This window comes from Tripterygium wilfordii, chromosome 3 (assembly GCF_013401445.1).
Source record: "Tripterygium wilfordii isolate XIE 37 chromosome 3, ASM1340144v1, whole genome shotgun sequence".
Lineage (NCBI taxonomy): Eukaryota > Viridiplantae > Streptophyta > Magnoliopsida > Celastrales > Celastraceae > Tripterygium > Tripterygium wilfordii.
In genome coordinates this window covers 8,951,348-8,973,495 of record NC_052234.1, presented here as the reverse complement: position 1 = coordinate 8,973,495, position 22,148 = coordinate 8,951,348, and the positions used below count along the sequence as shown (strand labels likewise).

General features: G+C 35.7%; 2 protein-coding genes across 5 annotated transcripts in view; one reads left to right on the top strand and one right to left on the bottom strand.

The window, feature by feature from the left end:
- The first annotated feature begins 749 nt into the window (after positions 1-749).
- LOC119985163 (heat stress transcription factor B-3) lies at positions 750-2,957 on the top strand. Its single transcript, XM_038829368.1, has 2 exons — positions 750-1,416; positions 2,235-2,957. The coding sequence occupies exons 1-2, from the start codon at positions 1,171-1,173 to the stop codon at positions 2,706-2,708; spliced, it is 720 nt and encodes a 239-aa protein (XP_038685296.1). The 5' UTR covers positions 750-1,170; the 3' UTR covers positions 2,709-2,957.
- LOC119985128 (ABC transporter A family member 1) overlaps positions 1,239-22,148 on the bottom strand; it is a 42,979-nt gene continuing 22,069 nt past the window's right edge. For 3 of the 4 annotated variants that reach the window (XM_038829309.1, XM_038829327.1, XM_038829334.1), the window contains 25 exons: positions 21,313-21,399; positions 20,461-20,559; positions 20,206-20,390; positions 18,660-18,714; positions 18,472-18,543; positions 17,411-18,115; positions 17,079-17,257; positions 14,481-14,691; positions 14,001-14,084; positions 12,862-12,903; positions 12,676-12,772; positions 11,252-11,379; positions 11,062-11,166; positions 10,624-10,770; positions 9,313-9,573; positions 9,077-9,212; positions 8,647-8,726; positions 8,428-8,535; positions 7,875-8,025; positions 6,915-7,051; positions 6,751-6,825; positions 6,325-6,616; positions 5,453-5,586; positions 4,926-4,984; positions 4,479-4,819 (listed from right to left, as the gene is read on the bottom strand). In XM_038829309.1, coding sequence (XP_038685237.1) covers positions 4,738-4,819; positions 4,926-4,984; positions 5,453-5,586; positions 6,325-6,616; positions 6,751-6,825; positions 6,915-7,051; positions 7,875-8,025; positions 8,428-8,535; positions 8,647-8,726; positions 9,077-9,212; positions 9,313-9,573; positions 10,624-10,770; positions 11,062-11,166; positions 11,252-11,379; positions 12,676-12,772; positions 12,862-12,903; positions 14,001-14,084; positions 14,481-14,691; positions 17,079-17,257; positions 17,411-18,115; positions 18,472-18,543; positions 18,660-18,714; positions 20,206-20,390; positions 20,461-20,559; positions 21,313-21,399 — 3,711 coding nt within the window. In that variant the 3' untranslated portion in view covers positions 4,479-4,737. Of the gene's footprint in view, positions 1,377-4,478; positions 4,820-4,925; positions 4,985-5,452; positions 5,587-6,324; positions 6,617-6,750; positions 6,826-6,914; positions 7,052-7,874; positions 8,026-8,427; positions 8,536-8,646; positions 8,727-9,076; positions 9,213-9,312; positions 9,574-10,623; positions 10,771-11,061; positions 11,167-11,251; positions 11,380-12,675; positions 12,773-12,861; positions 12,904-14,000; positions 14,085-14,480; positions 14,692-17,078; positions 17,258-17,410; positions 18,116-18,471; positions 18,544-18,659; positions 18,715-20,205; positions 20,391-20,460; positions 20,560-21,312; positions 21,400-22,148 lie in introns of those variants that run through there. The other variant, XM_038829319.1, reaches the window with a different exon arrangement.

Genomic DNA, 22,148 nt, shown 5'->3' with positions numbered 1-22,148 from the left:
ATATAAAACGAAATATAAGGAATAATAACTAATAACAATGTGAAAAGATATTCCACATAAAGTGGTCAATTTTTCTTTTATTTTCATAGGGGAAAAAAATAGTATCATTTGGAGAATTATTATTTGATTGATTAAAAATTAATTATGATACAATGACAGGAGTTGATGATGAATTGATGATTGACAAATACTCATGAATAATTAAAAAAATTTTAGAATAAGACAAAATTCCAAATGTCAAGGTCAATCTCGACTGCTACTGTTTCTACCTACAATAATACATAAAAAGTCCATGTAAACAAATTTTCAAATGAAGGAATTAATCTATATATATAGACACACACACATAACATGTATGTAATAGTGGGCTTGTATAGTATAAATTTTGATGAATAAATTTTTTTAGTCCGATAGAGAATTCATGTTACGACTTTAAGATAGTCTTATTTAACTGTATTAATGCAAGATCTTGATACTCTAATTAAATATTTTTTTGACCACCAAGATTGTTTGAGCCAAGTAAACCAAAAACATGAAAAAAATAATATTACATTACATACAAATTGCCACTGCAAGAACAGTAATAGTATAGTTAATTTTATTTATAGCACAATTGAATAGAAGTTGCATTGTTGTTCATTGACCGCCAACCCTATAACCAATGAAGAATTTACGTCACACTATATATATATAAGTATATATTTGCATGTAATAGTATATGGATTTACCAAAATTACACAAACGATAATGAATTTAATACAAGTAGTATGCTACTGCTGTTGTTCATTGACCAATTAAAACCTAGCCAACCATGAAAATAATCTATTGTTCTAATGTTAGTCCAGAAAATCTTATATCACACACACACACACACCTATGTTGACATATATGTACATGCATACACACACACACACACATGTGTGTGTGTATATATATATGCCCAATTAGTTTCTACATACGTTTCAACCATTTCTTTCTCTTGGAAGTCTAAGAGAGAGAAGGGCTTGAATATATTTCTCATGAACTGTGGAGTCGTATTGGGTTTCTATTGTTGGGGTTGGGAGTTCTTAACTGCTCTTCTTCTCTTCTCTTCTCTTCTCCACTCCTTTACTTAATTAGTAATTAAAAAAAAAATTTCACACACTACTCTTTTTCTCTTTTTCTTTCAATATGGAGTTCTCTACTGAGTGCCATGAAAAGGGTTTGTTAGAGTATGCAAGAAAATCAACACCACCACCATTTTTATTGAAGACATACATGCTCGTGGAAGATCCGGCGTCGGACGAGGTGATATCGTGGAACGAGGAGGGGACGGGGTTCGTGGTGTGGCAGCCGGCGGAGTTTGCCAGAGATCTCCTCCCAAAACTCTTCAAGCACTGCAATTTCTCAAGCTTTGTTAGGCAACTCAACACCTATGTATGTATATAAATACATCTTAAGCCTGCATCATCATATGTGTTTAATTATTTGTAGTTTAAATTTGTTCCTTTATTTTATGTTCTAAATTCTATGAGTCTTGTCTCCTGCCACTATCAATCTTCATACTTGAAAACTTGGTCAAGCTTACTTAATTAACTTCTTGTTGTGGGTTAAAAGTTTTGATTTTTGGGTTCTTGATATCAATTAATGATGATAAAGGTATAGAGGTAGCTTGTCCAATTACCTAACTAAGAAGAGTCTTTTTCCATTCTTTGGTTATGCATGGAAAGAGACAAATAAAATGACAACAATTTAAAATTTAAAAGATAGTCAAGTTTGTATTTTAATTAAGTACAAGTCAAATAAATTTTGTTGAAAATTTAATTAAAAGATACATGTTGGGTTAAATTCAGTCTAACATGGTGCGTGAAATTCAACCCCATCAAACTCATGAGATGATAGGCATGTATATCTATACATAATTAAAATGAAATAATCATTTAAAATGGAATTCAACTCCATCTAATTTCCACCGATGTGTCTCTAATACAAGGACATACATATACATATACATATATATATATATACACACACACACACACACACACACACACACAAACGCACTCACATGTACACAATAAAAAGCAATTAAAAATACTTTTGATGGATCGATTGGATTCATGATTATTTAAAGATTGATAATTTGATGAAATTGTTTGGTTCATGACAAGGAGAAATACCAAAAAAAAGGAAATCATGATTCATATATATATGAAGTCCCTTGAACACTATTTTCTTTGTTCATGTTATTGTAGGGTTTTCGTAAGGTGGCAACAAGTCGATGGGAGTTTTCAAACGACAAGTTTCAAAAGAACAAAAGAGATCAACTATCTCTAATCCGACGAAGAAAAGCATGGTCCAACAAACCCAACAAGTCCACACCACTACTACTACAACAACAACAACAACAACAACTAGACCCTGATCAAGAAGATCATCAAGAGTTCAATATTGTTGTTGATGAAGAACAAAGGTCATCTTCATCGACTTCAAATTCCTCATCCTCTGAATTCACGACGCTTGTCGACGAGAACAAGCGTCTCAAGATGGAAAATGGGTTGCTAAACAATGAGCTTAGTAGCATGAGAAACAAGAGCAAACAGCTTCTTGATTTGGTTACTAAGTATGCTAATCATTTGGACAAAAATCATGATCATGAAGATGATTATGATGAGAGGCCTAAGTTGTTTGGAGTAAGATTGGACGTTGAAGGGGAGAGGAAGAGATAGAGAGAGTTCATGATATTATTAGTGAAAATGAATCATGCAAGCTCTTTACCATCTCAATCATGCAAATAATCATCAAGACACAATAAATTTAATTACTTGTACGTATTTGTAGAATAAGTACTAAAGGGAGCTCCCTGAAATGAATATTGTAGCTTCTCTCTACACATACATATATGTATGTATAGAAGAGAGAGAAGGTACAATGTTCATGTGTAAACAAATGAAAACCGGCCTAGCTATTTTCACCTATATTTTTGCTTCTTTCATCCCCTTATCACATCATGATTGTGAAATAGCAAGACCCTTGGGGTACTCATCAATGGTACCGACCTACAGACTAGCCATGTCACGTCATGATGTGGTCATGATGTGGCAAGGGGGTAAAGAAGTAAAAATGGGGGTGAAAATAACAATACCTAATGAAAACCCACACAAATGTACACACTAATATTGAGTATGCATGTTTTCTTCAAAAGGTGACAAGTAGGATGTGAAATGATATCCGTTTGTACTTTGTTCAATAATTATGAAAACTTGATCTGAAAATTTCTACTTTCGTTGGTAAACTATTTTATGCTTACAGTTGAGGAGTGTTTTAGGCTTTTAATTGGAGTACTACTTAATAACATTACTTCCTAACACATTTTGTGGGTCATACTCATACCTAAAAACCTAAATTTTTGGACTAATAGTAGGGGAATTAATCAGTCGCATTGTAATTATAATGTTGAAACTCGACCAATTCTTCAAATTCAATCACAAAATACTTTGCAAGATATTTCAAAAAGTCAAGGTTTTCATGATACATGTGACACGTACACATGGTAGAGTCGAGTGACTGACTACCCATATGGTGGCATTTGAACAATCAGAAGAATACGGAAGTTCTTTTGGATAAAGCAGATTGAATGGAAAAAAAAATCAAAGACAACAACCTCCTACAAGATCATCCCACTTTGTCTTGAAGCTCCATCTCTACCCCACATATGAACCATTTTATATGTATAGAGACAATATCGGATTCTAATATGGATTCTTCTCTATTGTTTAGAGGTTAGATGAATACAGAGACAAAAAAATTCAAGTTTGAGATGTCATTACATGGAAAACCAAAGCCAAAATATGTTATCCGGTTTCAAAAAAGAACTACAATTGCAGAATAAAATTATATGTAGGGTTTGTATGTGTATGTATATGCATGCACACATCAGATTGCATCTTAGCCAATTAAGTTATGTTCATTCAAATAGAAAGTCTACACATGGTAAGGTGACAATGACCACTCTGCATGGGGAAGTCAAAAGTGTAGAAGTGGATTATGTTGAACGAAAGTTGCATAGGACTACCCTAATTCGGGAAGGTGACTGAACATTATAGGTAGTGTATATATGGAGCCATCTTTGGACTGATGAATAGTTAATGTTTGAACACTCAAAAAGAAATTGAAGACTTCCTAGACTAAAATACGAGTTACTAAGACTTCTGAGTCTCACCTTTCCTAATTTTTCCTCTTACCTCTTTATTATAAAACTCTCTTTTTTCTTCTTCCTTTCTGTCATTCCATGGTAGGATTTTCATCTCGCCTATGGATTTAGAAGATCAGCATGTGGTTCCATTTGATGCTAATCTAGATTTCTACTTTCATTAAGATTGATTGTAAACTTAATTAGGTGATAAGGGGTTTAAAGAACCACTGAATTTTTATTTTTATTTTCATTTCCTGTACATACACGTTATGTTATTGATTCGTTTATGTTCTTACTTGCATGCTTCAATAATTTCTTCTAATTTCATTTTCCCAATTTGTCAATGAGTACACCAGGAACAGAGTATTTTAATAAGAAACACTTAGCGTGAAAAGGTAGCAAAAGAGTTCTTTATTCTACAATTTGACTTGTAGGTATGTATATTTACTCTCCATATATATAAAAATGGCCTCAGGAACTTTCGAAAGGAATAGAATCAATCTTTTCAGAAGATAAAAAGAAGAGAGTTCCAGATAGCGTACAAGAACAAAATGGTGACGCCCTCACGGATTGGCCGCGAAATGGTTAAATATGGTTTCCAGGGTTGCCTGGCTAATACTGTATTCTGCTATTCCCAGTTGACTCCTGAATGAAAGATTGCCAAGAACACTGGTTAGTTTGATACGGAGAGAAAGGAAAGAGAAGGAAAAACAAAAACTAGCAAGGATAGGAAGGTGTTGATATACTCGACCTGTTTCGTTCAAGGTGTCCAAAGACATCTGCGAGAGAGAGGCCTTCTCCGTAGGGCAACTGCAACAAAAAACATGGTCATTCCCAAAGTGAACTTTGGAACATTGTACTGAAGGAATGAACTCACTCCAACAAATAATCAAGACAACTCCCCAGTCTCCCCGTCCTTCCGGGTAAAGAAAAAACAGATGTACCACTTCCCCTCACATATACATTTGGATTAGATTAACCAGTTCAGGCATACGTATCATAAAATAAGATGAACATTCTTTTGTTTCTCAAGAGATCTGCACCTGTCACGCTTCAGTGTTGCCAGAGTAGAGGCAAACAAAATCAAAGATAGATTAAAATATCGATTAGGGCATGACATAGATAGAATCTTCAAAGTAATACCAAGAGTAATTATCCGCGAATCATGCCCCTTAAAGTAATACTCGAAAACTCAGAGAAAATCAACACATATATGCACACATTCCTCTCTCTCTGTCCCAAAATGCAGAACATAGATTAGAGGATTATAAATCTTACCTGATATTTGACACTCAACCCATTGCACCCTTGGAATGTTGTGCCGGGAAATGAAGATACAACAAATGAATCAATGGTCAAAAATTTCTCTTTGGATAACCACCATTCTGAAAATATTGGCAGAGGTATCCCACCTAGGCAAACTCAAACAATAAGCCAAAGAGAAAGATGACACTTTCAATAAAGGCTAAGCTATCAGCAGAAACAACAAATGAGAAGAAAAAAAAGATAGCATTCCACAAGCATAAACGAAGTATGAGACTTAGAAGCAATTATTACATAAATGAATATCAAAGCTCCAGCAAGAGATCAACAAAGCACATGTATGAAATAACCATATCCTATGAAAATGGTATATGTTAAGCATTGCATTGATCACAAGAAAACACGTAAAACTTTCCCACTCTCTTAACATATCCACAGAACGTATGTATGCATCAGTCTTTAAATATAACAGAGACAAGGAAACCACAAACAAGGATGCTGCTTTTTCATTAAGATCAGGAGGGCCAGGTTGGCCCAAAAAAAATTCACTGTTCCAGACAATGACTTTCCATCATGAACAAGCTCCAACTATGAGAGTATCATGATGCATTGTCATGCTAAGCACAATGAAAAAAACCCTGCTTATTAAAAATGTAACAAATATGAGAGTCTAGAAACACAATCAAAAGGTGATATAACAAGTTAAAAATAATGTAAAAAGAAATGCACAAACAAGCTTCATAAGGAAAGCATGAGCGTGTGATCACTCCACACATGTACATCCCAATGTCAACAGTGCATACACAATAACTATCGTATTACCAATAACATGAAAGTTCTAAGAGTCATTACCAAAAGTTGAAAACAAAGATCAATATTATCATTACCATCTCGAAACAACTGTTCAAACAGAAATCCGTCGGATACGTGACTTGGAGATAGAAGTCTTTTTACTCTCTCTTCATTGCCAAGCCATCGACCAATAATAATGATCATTTCTTGAGACAACCTGATCTCGGCTGCTGATGCACCCTCAGAAGTAATGGAATCAATTCCCCCAATGCAAACTTCAAGATCGTCGAGCAAGCTTCTTGAATGAGGGGGAAAGTGAAAAAGCCTCTCTTGAATGATTTGACACAGGTTTTCTAGATCTACAGAGCTAACTTCAGTTGGTTTTACCTGAGTAAAGGGAAAAGATACTTGAGTTTGATCATTCACTCAAATAGACCTATACTACCTCTCTCAACAAGCCCTGGCTATTCCACGAATGAATTTACATTCATTATTAAATTTAAATACAAGTAATACAATACCTCCAGCTCAAGATGATTCGCAAAGCGTGTTTTTAAATGCTGAGGACTTCCGATGCATCTTAAATGGCCTCCAACCTACATTTTGAACAAGGCCAGGGGAGAGAAATCTCCGTCAGTGTTCACTAATAGGTGTCTAAAACTTGTGGGGTCAAAGTGATGAATACCATTATTCCAATTCGTGTGCACAGTGCCTGAGCTTCATTCATGCTGTGTGTTGTTAGAATAACTGCTGTCTTTCCTTGTCTAATTGATAAACGGGAAATCACTTCCCATATGAATCGTTTTCCTATAGGATCCATACCTAGAAATAGAAATAATTAGTAGCTTTATGTCAAAACACATAGCATGGAAATATAGTATGCTGTCTTCTTTCTCTCAGCACATTTCACACAATATCATGAAATCCGTAAAGCTGGAAAAAAGTAGATGATCTACTTAGGCATTGTTGAAAATCTACAAAATCTCGGGATGTAAGAAATGAAAATTTAGTTTTTACTTTCACCAGTCACTATACAGATGAGCATTATTCTCAAATTGTGCAGTGATAATAATAGATGTCCCAAAATTCAAGTGAAGCAGAGAAAAATTTAATAATGCAACTTCCATTCATGTAAATTTATTTTGATAATCATAGAAAAGTTGTGCAGGCAACCTTGCTTTGTGGCCATTGTGTTAATTCAAACCGATAATACATCATAATCATGGAAGAAGTTGCGACACCACAAGGAAAGTGGGAGAGAACAACACCGTGATGGTGGTAGCAAAATTAGGATGGCAGTGTAAGTTAGGATGATGGTGATGCTTATCATCATTGGTGTGGTAGCAACACATACATATGCACACACACACTTGAAATGACAGACACAACAACAATGTGATTTGGGACGTTTTAGCAGCAACAATATCACAGTTCTTTTTTATTTATTTTGTATCTTATTCCATCCTAATCAAATTCCCAATTTTCTGTTTCGTTCTTTGACTAAAATAATTTTCCTTAATATTGAATTAGAATGTGATTGATAGTTAGGAGACATCCACTGGATACACCATCCCAGTCATGTAGCAACTAGCTGGCAAGGAATTCCAATATGAGCTGAACCAAAAGAGAGATGCTGCATATATACCAGTTGATGGCTCATCAAGAATGACTATAGGAGGATCACCAATCATTGCAATTGCAACAGACAACTTGCGCTTGTTTCCCCCACTTAGTGTATATGATGGCTTGTTAGCATGCTTCAACAAGTCGAACTCCTTTAACTTCTCCTTAACAACCTGCCCATTAAAATCGTAAATCCACCAAGTGCTTCGAATTTACACCAACATAATGTAGTAAATGGTTACAAATCCAATTTATCTTTTTTTTTTTAAGGTTTTTCATAAAAATAAATCAGATTGAATAAAATTTAAAGGTTTTTTAGAAAACGAATTCAGATTGCAGATTTCAATCTCAAACTTGACAATCCAAGTATGCTGCAACCCTTAACAATATCATTTATACAATGCGTTCAACTATTACAGAAAGGAGACTACCAGTCATGCCTTTTATACAAAATAATTCAAACCAGCTTTAAATGTGTATTAGGAGTTAGGACTACTAATAGCAGAAAATAATTCTGATTCTGCCAACCATAAGGAACGATTTACAGTAGATGCATAAATTTAAGTGATACATACACTGTCTACCCTGTAACCTGGAACACTTTTGACTCTAGCGTAAAGCTCAAGATGCTCTTTGACAGTTAAAAACTCCAACAAAGCATCGAATTGGGGGCAATAACCAATCTGCATATGATAAATTATCAAATTTGAAAGGTCTCAGGAGTATATTCTTTGACAGTCAACCTAGATTCAATCAGACAAAAAGAGAATATAAAGAGAGCAATCATATCATACATGCCGACGAACCGCCCTGGGATTTGATCTAATATCCTTGCCAAAGATAAACGCATTTCCATCACTTGGTGATTCTTCTCCTGCACACTCGTAAAGATTCAATTGCCAGTGCAATTGAAATATAATGTGCTTGCAGATATTCAAACTTGAACGACAAAATATAACTACAGAATATCAGAATTTCTGGCAATTTAACTGTCTAATCTCTACAGCATTGTCATTCTGTCATGAATAAACTCTAGCATGGTTTCAATTATTATAGAACAAAAATTGATTTTGTAACGCATTTTGTTTAGAAGTTGGTTTCTTCAATGTCTCGAGGAAAAGCATACACAGCGAGCTCTTTAACATCCATTGCAGTAGAATATTATGCAAGTTGGATGCACCAAATCCTTATTAATGATATCTTGGTGCAAGAAGAGGTTCATACCCGATAACATAGATAGAGTGGTTGTCTTTCCAGCGCCATTTGTTCCTAAAAAGCCAAAACATTCTCCTGCCTGAACTGAGAAGGTCAACGAATCGACAGCAACTTTTGCCCCAGTGTTATTTCCTCCAGGAAAAACCTGTGATTGATGATATAAATAGCCACAAAATAATGTTAACTTGCGAAAATACAACAGCAAAAATGCTAGAGATGTTAGTTTGAGCTGAATAAAGAAATACCTTACGAAGATTGCGCAAATAGATGATGGCGCTATCAATGGAACCTGAAAGAACTCTGTTTCTTTCATTCCGAACATCTATGTCTTCATCAAGATCAAGAGCAGCATTTTCAGAAGAAAGCTTTAATAGGGGTTCTGTGATGCTAGATGTGTCACGAAGTAGGTTCAAAACATTACTACACCACTCCTTAAGTGAGAATGGAGCTAGTTTGTGAGAAGGAAAGAGTTCAAGCACAAGTGTTAAGAGGAAGAAACCGATGCTCTGCCAAGGGTAAGAATATTAAAACAAATCAGGTAGACCAACAAATATTATTTAGTACTAACTCAGAAAACAGGTGAAAAAAATAAGATCAACATACAAAGGCTAAGCCAGAGTTCAAGAGTGACTGATGCAAATTTAAAAGTAGAGAAAAAAGAATGAATCATTTCCTCCCTATACATTGCATTACATGAACTCTCAATGTGAATAAGACGGCAAAACTTTCGCACATTTTTTCATCAGAATCTTGGTTTATGTCACTATACATATGAATGAAAGGATAACTCTGTTTTGGTAAGTGAAAGGATAACTCAATGAAAGGTGTATTTTTGAATATGAACTGCAGCTCTGTGAAGAAAAAAATTAGCCATTAAGAAATTTAAGGAAGGTGTTTTTGAAATAAACTGCATCTCTGTGGACAAAAGTTAGCCATTACGAAATTTAAGGATGGTATTTTTTTTTTGAGGATTGGTTCTTGGTGGGGATCTGAAAGAAGGTCAGAATTGATATTAATAAGGATCTATAGATGGCCATCCCAAGAGGCCCCAGCTAAACCTTGTATTGGTACAAACAATCTCTTATCGACATGTTGCCTTGCACAAACTTTCATGTGTACCCTAAAGCAGAGAAAAAAATCACACCTTCACATGGCTTGCATCCACTGTCCTGCATGAAGTGTTACCTTTTTAAGGACAATGAGACCTTCCATTTTCCTTTTCTTGCTTCATCTTCTTGTTCATTTACATATTATCTTATAAATAAGCGGAATAATTGTTATCTACCATCTAAACTAATCAAGGCTCACTTTATGTAGTAGTATAATAGGTAAAAGAAAAATCCGTACGATATTAGTCTTAGAGAGAAGAATTTCGAGGATGTTTCTTAGTATCACAAAAAATGGGACCAAATTATAGTCGAAGCTACCCACATCATTTAAGTAGCATGATTCTTCTAATGGTACATGTTGGCCATGTCTCAAGACTTGCACTTGTCGATAAAATAAAATAAGGCATATGGTGGTTAAAAAGCTAAAAGTAGTAAATGAAATTAAACCTCAAGGCCAAGGTAGCAAATTGAAGCCCCTGTAGCATTCCAGTCAAAAACCTCATTACTTGATTTATCTTTCATTCCTTGCCGTAGAAGAGCCAGTGAAGCAAGTCCGTCGGCAAAACAAAAGCCCGGTGATAATCTGAAGAAGTTCTGGAGAAGAATATGCACATTTGTGAGGAAAAACAAGATCCTCATCACAGTATACAATTTGCAATGTATGGTAGAGGGGGGGGGGGGGGAGAACCTAGAAAACAGAAAGTGCATTATTGTATTCTAGGAAATGAAATATTCTTGAAAGCATGTCATTCTATCCAGACATAAGTTTTTCATCCATTTAATATAAGACCAATATTCAATTGATTCTGGAATAAAGATCACCATAACTAACATCATCTTCCAAGTGCAAATAATTATAAAAAATATTATTTAATGAAAATCAACCTTGAGGACGTCATTTGCCCTTGCTGTCGTCTCTATAAGGCCCATGATGAATGAGATAACCATAAGAACAAGTCCAGAGAAAATGTGGAACAAGAGAACCACATTCTGCATTATTGAGAAAACATCTATTGATCAGCATAAGCCTAAGTAAAGAAGTTGAAGAACAAGAAGGAAAAGGGCATTGCTTTGCCTGAGCTACTGTGTGGTCAGAAAAGAAGAATGTAAGGCAATATGTTGATGATGCAATTGCCAGTCCATACTCCAAAAACAATAGAATTGTTGGCCAGAAACAATCACTTCCAACAAACTGATCCAAACCTGGAAGCGCAAATCAACGCTGTTAAAATGTAAAATAGAAAAAGAAGGCCCAAGAGACAAACATTAAACATTATAGAAGTAAAATAATGTTACGAGCTAGGGAAAAGAAGCTATGGCATTAACTGGAGTCAATATGGAGCAAACAAAGGATATTAAATAGGGATAAATGAGAATAAAAGTTGAAAACATAATGATATACACGATTTACCTTTAACCAGCGAGTGCAAGACTCTAAAACAAACCTTATTCTGAACAAGGGGTTTATCAATTACGCCTCTCAAAATCTACTTTTAATTACAAGATGATGTCTCTTTGTATCTCTAAATAACATGCACCTCGCTCCAGGAAACTTCAGAGATTACCTTCAATGAGCCAAGTCAAAAAACAGGGAAACAGCCTAAGGAGGGGGGAGAGAGGGGGGGGGGGGGGAATCCTTAGCCGCTACTCAATCAAATCCCTGTAAGTAGGGTACAAGGACTTTTATACTAGTTGTAACTTATATGTCTAATGTTTGCGCTGTAATTTTTCTACCTTCCAAAATTTTTTCTTGAACTCTTATATGAATATCTACTTTAACCTCACCCCCCCCCCCCTGGTGCTTGTACTGCATACTCCTACTGTCATTAGCTGTGATTTTGAGCTTTAATTAATTCACTATTGCAAAAACCTCTAACAGGACACTAACTCTCAAACCCACCTCCACCCAAGTGCAGCCTCATCTTAGTGCATGAAAAAACATCAGAACCTCCCAATGCCGCATAAAGAGTTTTACAAGAAGTTATGTTCCATTTTGGTAGTATTGGATATTATCAAAACTACATCCACACCAATCCAAATTTCACATGAGCTCAGGTGCTTTTGCTTAACCAAGCCCATAAGAAAAGTAAGAAGGCATCTAACTGTCACAGTCTCATTCTAATTTTGTGCTTGAGAACCAACTTATTCTTTATCAGCTGCCAGCACTAAGATGATCAATATATAGCTAACTCTTCAATAGTAAGTCCGTATTTTAACATTTATTTTAATCGTTCACATATATGCTCCCGCATCCACGAGCAAACTAGCAATGTACAATATCTTGTCTTCAACATCCTTCAAAGAATCAAAGCATATATGATTATAACAGCAGATGAAGAAGTAAATTTTCACACAAACCTACGAGCACACACAATTCAGCTATGTTGTTAAGCCATATAAATTAGCTTAACATACTTGACACATAATTTTAACGTAGAAGTGAAATCCAAAGTTTAAACTCAACTAGATACGCATGAGAATTGAAGCTGAAGAACATACCAAAAATTTTAAAAAGAAGTACAGCAAAAGATGTAGGAAAAAGGAAGCTGACGAAATCCCAAGCATATGTAGAAGCCCAATATGAGAATATAGAAACCTGAACAGGTACAAATATTATGATGTTAAAATCACAGAAATTTCAGTTTGACAAAGTAAACATCATTTTGTTCTATTGAACAAACGTACTCCACTAAGTAGCTGCTGGTGTTTAGCCTTTACTTCACGTTCCTGAATCATGAAAGAGAGAGAGGGAAAGCCATAAGCCACTTGAAAAAAGAGAAAATTCCCTTGGGAAAAGATTCAAAAATGGTAACCTCCATTAGCAATATAAAGACCCTAGCATCTCAACAAGGAGCTTTTGGCCCCGTGGTAGCCACTCTTTAGGATTTCAAATAGATTGAAGGTTTGAATCTTACATGCTAAAAACATAATATAAAAATCAATATTATTGATGACAAGAAGACCCTAGCATCTCTGCTTGATAGTGCTAGATACGCAGATGAGATAAATAAGAACAAAGCACGCCTGACAGGATTCCTTAGTGAAAAAAGGATAGCAGCAGGCATTTAAAAAACCCACGGAACATACATAAAAGCCACTAGAAATACAAATAAAATAGCATCTATGTTTGGTAGGGGTAGAGACCAGGATAAGTACAAAAAAACACAAAGCATACCTGACATGGTTCCCATTCGAAAGAAAATATCAGGGGCGTGAAAAAGACCAACAGCCCATACATGAATGCACCGTTTTTGCATTTCAACCAGTGAAATAGTGGCCAGTTTAAAATATAAGCGCATCTAGAGATGCACTGGAAACATCTGATGAATACTCAATGCTTTATGAGATATCAGGACAGAAAGGCTAATTTAAAAAAATGAAACTCAACCATAGCGGACACAAACAAAACAAGGTTAAAGAACACTGTTTGGAATCTTGTCAGGATAAACTGGGTCATCAATGGTGCAATTGCAGATGAGCTTAAAGCCTGGAGCATGCTATGTACAGCCAGATATATAAGAAGGCTTATCTAGTCTATCCCAATGATCACAAGAAACAACAGAATTTTCAACATTTCTGAAACTAATAAAGAAACTTTTCTTGTAACCCGTCTTAATGTTCTGAGGTTCGGATTCTCATAACAAGTTTTTTGGGTTATTACTCTTGCCTCCTAATGCTCTTGTTTGCACCTCCTAGGTGCCTTCATAAGATTCCTTTCCATTCAAAAAAGAAATTAATTATAACTCATAGAGCAGGTTCAACAGTCAATCTTCAAAGACAGCTGCTAAAGTAAATATATTCAACCATTTCTCTGAGAAAGATACCTTTACAAGGGCAACAGCAAATGAAGCAGGAATGAAGGAGAAGGCAATATTAACAACAACTGCAGCAGAAAATGCATCCAGGTCCTAAAAATTTCAAAAAATCGTTTGAGGTATGAATCCATATGAAAATGATAAAGAAATTAAAACCATAAAGACTGATTACAACCAGGAACATGAACTTGTTTACAAGTACATGACCAGTTAAGTGCCATGGCGAAAATCTTTGACTAAAATTGTCATTCTTCTACTAGATTGGTTTGTAAATACAACAGCCATTTTTCTTTCTACTATGTTTGTTTAGTCTAACTTTCTGAATTTGTGTACCACAGCTGCCCTTTCAAAATGTAAAAAAAATTGGGGGGGGGGGGGGGTCTGTTAGCGTATCCAGCGGTACCTAAAAGTGGCCATAATTCATCTGAAATAATCTGCACCTAACAAAATTAGTACTTGACGATGACTTAAATGAAAAGGGAAGCATACACGACGTTGCAACCGCTGGCTTTCTGTCATTGGCAGAGGATGATTGCGCGTTCGAATCGTCATATTTCTATTACGAGTTGCCAATCTAAGAATTGCAGAATTCATTAAATTGATATAGGTTGGAGCAGCATGCTGGCAAGAACTGTTATGCAGTACAGTGTACCCTAAACTTCCATCAACATTCTGGTCGTCCATAACAATTGCTCCATACCTACAAATGAACATATATTTTTATTAAATTAACAACAGTTGTACTAAAAAGTCAGAAGGGAGAACACTGTATTACATTGAAAGTATACAAGAAAGCAACAAAAATAAAAAACCAAGAACGAAGCTGATGAAAAGGCAACAATAAAAGCATAAGTTAATAGACATGCCAATCAGGATCAACTGAACTTCCAGCTAGTTTTGAAGGAATTTAAAAATGCAACAACCCTGATGATTACAAAAAAACCAGAGCAATTTAATTGATACAACACCTGGAAAAATATATGTCCAGGAACGCTATGTGAATAGGGTCCTTGAGCTGTCACCCAGCATCTATTAGTTCAATCAACACATACTTCAAAAAGAATATTGGGCCGTCGGGTTGTCCAACCCACATGTGAGAGGTAATGTTAGAATATATATAATATAAAAGGTGTGAAACGCCCCAAAACAACAAGTTAACTTATTGGGTTGAATGGCAAAGTAACTAATCTTAACACCAACTATGCGCCGAGCAATACTCCAAAGTCTTCTTGTCCATTACATATTATGGACTGATTATGTTTCGTTACAAAAAAATATGTAATGGCTAGTATAGAACCCTTCTGTCTTCAATATTATCAATGGTAAACAGGAAAAGCTACCCGAGCAGTGAATCTCAGTTTGCAAATGAATGTTCGAGGAAAGGTTTTCCTTTTCCTCCCTCCCACAAACCCCACCCCAACCTCTTTACTTAAAAGCTTAAGGGCACCCCAGAGTGATCAATAACTCTAAAGTTTTCCTTCCATCAAGTTGCTCCAGCTGAAGCAGTTCTCAAGATTATGATTTGAAGATGATTTCTTAAAAAATTAATGCACATAGTTGCTTCCCAAGCCATAGCATTTATTGTCAAGCTAAAATCCAATTGACCAAACAATCGTCTCCCAAATCCCGAGCAAATTCATCCTCATAACAAAAGAGCACTACTTTAAAGGTTCCAATGCACACCACATACCATTCAGAGTACTAACAGTAGACCCATGCCCCACATCAGACAAAACCAATGAGACCAATATCGCTATTCTTCAAGCAATCTTTTCCAAATCCCAATCAATACGGTTATCTGTAATCCTCCAACATCTATCCATTATGCTCAACTCAAAAGCATATTTGACTACAATGGCTTTCCTCCACATCTTATCTATCTCTAGTGAATCTCGAAATCCACTTATGAAAGAAAGCTTGATTGGAATATCTAAATGATTTGAGATCCAAACTTCTTATTTCTCTCAGTTGCCAAATGACAGAAATAGGAATCATATTCTATTAAACGAGACACTTTCTCTCTTAATGAGACTTCCCAATGAAATCCTCCTTTAAATGCATTTCAATCTGAAGCTCCCCATACGGACACACACTTCTCTGGATTGTTTCTCTTCCACTCCAATAACTTACTTTCAACTATTTTCCACAAAAATATCCTTACCCTTTCTCCACAATCCTATGTCATAAACTACATTTTTATTTTGATGAACACGCGGCCCAATGGTAGAGTTCCAGATGTGGCCAAATGGTAGAATTGCTAATGTGGCCCAATGGTAGAGTTGTAGGGATGCAACGTAGAGGTCACATGTTCAATTCCTAGAAGCAACCTCTCCACATATTATGTGGGAGTAAGGCATCTTGCCTGTCTCCGACCCCCTCCACTGTGGGAGCCTTGTGCATGGGATTTGTTTACTTTTCTATCATAGTCAACAAATTGGCATCGTCAATGTTTGCAAGAGGGATAAACTCACTAGTCAGATTTACCTTGAGCATTAATATTTGCCTCCACTCAAAAGCAAAGAAAAGTAAGCTGTAAAGTTAGTACTCAATGAATCTCATTGCCAAACTATTATTATTGCCATGAAAAACTGAAAACTTAAAGTACGCCCATTTCCATCATTTTTTAATTATTTTTCCCGGTCTTCTCATGTTGTCACAAAGTTCATCAGTCATCTACCTTTTATATCTTCCACTGTAGCTAGACGGGTGGAATTGTCAAATCAATCACTGAGAAGTAATTTACTTAGAAACCATTGATAAATTCCCAACAAGATCGATTTGATGCTGAACCTAAAGGTGAGGTTAAGTTTCCCTTAGAAATTCTACTTTATGTAAAGGTAAACAACTCCCGAGAGCAAGACTCCGGCAGTAAGCAGGTCGACGACAAGCACAATGTACGCAAACCTTACACCCACATAATATGTAATTCTACATTATGTAATTTCTTCAAATTTTAGAAAGAAGACACGAGCATATGCAATTCAAGTATACATGATTTATTAACTTATGAGACAATCAAGTTCCAAATCTAATATATTTTGGAAATTCCAACAGAAACATGCACTACATGAATTCCAATGTACACACCTTGACTGGTAGGATTCATTAAAGCTAGACATCAAGAATTCACTCATTGAAAGTAAATCTGGTCCCAAGGTTGGTCCTGCTGCTTCGATTGCATCAGCTAATGCACCTTTTGAATTAGGGAATCTATATCCGCTCTGTTTAAAGTTTTGAATCCAACCTCCTTCTATATAGTCTGCAACCTGCAGGATACAAAGTTTTTAAGAGGGAAAAAACCATCCAGTAGCAAGTCAAGTTTGATTAAAAGGAAATTGTGTAAAATTTCTAATGCTACACTGCCTTATATCAAAAGAAAATCAGAGCAGACAGCTAGATCATAAAAACTGTTAACTAACCTCTTTGGCAATGGGACGGGAAAGATTGAAAGGAATGGGACCACCACCACCACCACTTATTAGAGGATTGAAATATGAAGTTGTCAAGGTGATAGATGGCTCATTAGGATGTGGCTTAAGCTTGAGAAGAAGAAGTCCAAGAAATAAGAAGAGAACAGGTATCAGAAGCTGGAAAACAATTGTTTTGCGGTCTCTCTGAGCAGATACTGCCCTCTTTATAAATAATGCTTTGCAGTGTTGCCAAAACGTTGACCTTGAAATGATACAACAGCTACAGCACTGCATTGTTAGAAACTTGAAAAAACTTAAAACTGCAGAGAAAATCAAGCTGCAGGCTCTCCCTACTGTGGCAAATACAATGCCAATGAGCTTTAAATAATCTCCAAAAATCTTTACGTGGAAATTTTTTTTGGGTGCTTGATCATATGAAGCTGAAGAAACCACTGAATCAGAAGAAAGAAAATCATTTCTCTGACCAGCGCATTCAGTTTCATAGTAGTCACATCCTGCAACTCTCAGAAATACCTCCTCCAATGTTGTGACAGATATACCATAACTTTCAATGCCACGATGATTCGTATCTTCCCTACCCATTCTTTCTGGAACGCAAATAGGTGATCTCATGCAACTTTCAATTTCTCTAAACATGTTTTCGAAAGCTGCTGATGATCCTAGAGGAAGCTTGAACGAAATTTCAGTTCCAACCTTGAAGCAAGATAAAATTTCATCACTACGAACAGCAAAGGAATACAACATTTACAATGTAAGGAATACATGATACTTCTAACTAATAAAGCTCATAAGAGTGGACAATCATACAATGTTACAGCATACAGATGGGGACAGAAACGCAGGTACTTAAAGCCATCAATTACATCTTACCAACTTTAACAGCAACAGCATATCAATTAAACGAATGCCAATGCTCATTTTTGCAAAATGGTACAAACGACTTCGCCTACCTAAGTACAAACATAAGTCAAGATGCTCCAAAACTATAAATAGGTGAGACTTGTATTTGTAAATAATTGAACAAGACCAATTTACAGAAAATAGCTTACCTCACTTACACACGTTGCCAACGGAATGTGACGGTAAACGATGTCCGCAGCAATAGAGGCATTAGGTGAAGACTGAGGGAGGAAAAAGAACATGGCCATTTCAATACATGTTGTGCAGGTAATTAGCAAGAAATTATCATTAAGAAAAACTCAAACAAACACCTAAATGAACAAAAGTAGAGGCAAACCTTGACTAATGTAAGAGTATAACCAACCCCATACTGATGCTTCAAGAAAAGCGAACTGTTAAAACAAGAAGATAGAAAAGGAGGGCATCAACAATAATAAAAACCATGTGTAGTATTAGGTATATTTCAAAGGACAAAAGGACAATAACGAGCTCAGTTGATTTTGTTAATACAATGCAATAAAATTTAAGAGACGGAATTAATTCCAAACAACTACTAACAGTGAACCAAACGTACTTTTCTTCCTTGTTTAGTATATGCAAGAAATTGAAGGAGGAATTTTCCGTCGATTAAAAACTGCTCATTAACTCATCCCTCGTCAACAAAGACATAAAAGCATCACCATATGATGCAAAGTCCACCGGGATTTATATCCTACTCTTTTGATGACAAAACAAATTCATATTTGAAAAAAACAACGGTAAAATGCATTTATTCGAGGAAGACATACAAGAAAGAGGATCTCTCTTCATAACAAAAAGGGGAGAAAATTATCGTGAGCACCTCATGATTCAGCCAACTATCAGGTTAAAGCGATGTAACCTTTTACTAAAGCACAAGCCTTAAATATTTTAGAGTCAACTAGGGAGTGCATGCGTCTCCTTGCCTAGATTCTCACAAGGAGGTGGCCTATAGAACTCTTTAGTTCTCCTACCACCAATAAGTCAATTGGCATTCCATCTCCGACAACAGAATTTAAGAAAGAGGATCATTCCTTTTACCAGACATTATGAAGACAAGGGATCTTCTATTCTTCTCCCAACTCAACTTCATCCAACCCCTTTCTCCCCCTTTGTAAAAGGTAAACAACACTCGTGTACAAGATTCCCGCAGTGGGCGCCTTTGGGGACAGACAAGATGTACGCAGAGCTTACCCCATATAATATGTGGAGAGGTTGTTTCTAGGAATTGAACATGTAACCTCTAGGTTGCACCCTACAACTCTACCTGGGCCACATGTTCACCTATCTCCTGCTATGTAATTGGCAAAATCTAGGATTGAGGACAGACTAGACTGACAAACTCTAATAAGATGAAAATGGAATCAAGGGTCTTTACAGAAAAAGTTCTGTCTCAGGGAACACGGAAGTATTGTGCTCAGTGAAGAACAAAAGTCCTTTATACAGCACAAAAGTTGACAGGAAACTAATTTTTGCAATAACCTCTTTTTACAAAGTACTACAAGCACATTAAGAAGCGTATGAACTGCAAGCTTAAGCAGTGAAACATTCTGAGCATTATGGCCTCAGAAAAAGAAGATTAATTGTACCAAATAATATAATGCATGGGAATACCAAGCTTAGGCATTCAAAATAATTAAAAAAGACTTCCAATGAAAATATTGAATTGAAGCAAAATATGTCTTTGACAATGCAGGTTGACAGCTGATTTCTCAAAGTATGAGCAGTTTACAGTTCGTTCTACGATAGTTTCAAGAAAAAAAATTCTTCCTACATGTATTAATTCTTCTTCAGTAACTCCGTTATGAAAAAAAAAAAAAAGATACTAGAGAAAGTAAAACACAATTTTCTTTAAAAGAACCAACCTTCCACAGCATTTCAAAGAGCCATTAGCCATGATAGCTATCCGATCTCCAAGTTCTTCTGCTTCATCCATCGAGTGTGTTGTCAGTAATATGATCCTTCCCTTTTTAATCTTTTTAATTAGCTGCCATGTCAAGCGCATCGAGTATGGATCCATTCCACTTGTAGGTTCATCAAGAATTATAACCTGTAATTGATAAATCAGAGACAATCCCAACAGAGAAACAGCTACCATGTGAACCAAATTTCAACATTACCTTACTATTTCCTATAAGTGCAATCCCAAGAGACAATTTCCTTTTCATGCCGCCAGAAAGAGCCCCAACAACAGTGTTTACTTTATCAGCTAAACCAACCTGACAATGAAAGATAATAATTAAACAATTCAAGTATTTATTCCCCAAACTAGAGCATATTGCAAAGAGAGAAAAGATAAACCAAAGAAGAAAATTTTTCCGGATTAAAGGTGAAACAGTTGTTTGAAAGTCGAACATTGCAGAATCTTCAATTTTCTGAAAGATAGTCTCCCTAACAAGAAAGTTAAAAACAATTACATGTTTTTATAGCATCAAAACAATAATACCATGAATGAAATCATGTTTATATGTTTGGTTATTTAGAGACAGAAAAGATAAGGCAACACCAGTTTATATTTTACCAAGGAGCTCTTGACCTAGTGGTAGCCTACTACTTAAGACTTGAATCAGGGCAAGGTTTCAGATTTGTGTCCCCTCTCATGCTAATTATAATAACAATAGAAAATACTTATAAAAAAATCAAATTTTGGAACCACAAACTATGTTTATGGCCATTCATTCTACAACTCATTTAAATCCATAGAAATTCAAGCTAAACACATTTTTCAAAGTAATCATTCTGTTTAATCAATTTCCTACCCTCTCACGCTAATAATAATATCAATAAAAAATAAAGAAAAAAAAATAAAATTGCAAAGGCATTAAGAAAGGACCAGATAATTAACAAGCTAGTAAAGTAACATCAGAGGGTAAAAATGTTGACAAGAATTAATTTTGAAGCTCAAATTGCAACTACCATACTACGGCATATATTAAGACAAATGCCACAAAACCCCAAGGAGATAAACTCACCTCATCAACCATATCAATCACAACGCTCTCAAGAACATCCTCCTCCACACCTTTCAACACAGCAAAAATCTCCAAATGCTCTCTCACCTGGATGCAGTAACAAAAACAAATTATAGTGCAATAATAAAATCACCACAAAGCCGGTGTCCAGAGCCAAGAAAGAATTATCCAAATTTTTAATGCCATAAACAATCATTCAAAATATAAGCAATAAAAGGAAATCCATAAAATAAAAAAAAATCTGAAGCTATAAAACCAACAAAAAATGATTTTGACTTGACTCATTGTGGAAATTTCAGGCTGATGGCAACAATAAGTGACTGGGTAAGGATTCATCAAATACAGCTAGCTACTCTACACTAATTGGAATAAGTGATATCGATATATTCCAAACAATATTAACTGACGAAATTAGTGATATCGACGTCAATAACTCAAAAGTTTCACCAGAACAAAGCGTGTCCCAAATGGTAAGGAAAGGGGACAGTGGGAACGGTCGTAAACTCAAAGGTAATGGATTAAAATCTCCCCTTGTGCAACTTGATTTTGTTTGTGGGTGATTACTAATTCAGCATCCGTGGCTTTACTCTATAAGGTTGGGTCCAATGCGGCTCTACCTTGGAGAGGTTCCCTATTTTGAAGAAGAAAAAAAATTTCAAAAATCTTCAAGTTTCTATGCGTCATCTTAACACAGGGAGCAGACCAGCCAAAAGCAAATGCAACTTTCCTTATGAAGCAGCGAGATCTAAGTAAAGCTCATGAAGACTAGAATCATGTCCTTTCTCAGCTGCAAAAATCTATGAGCTTAGGTTGTTGTATCAACAATGTCACCACTG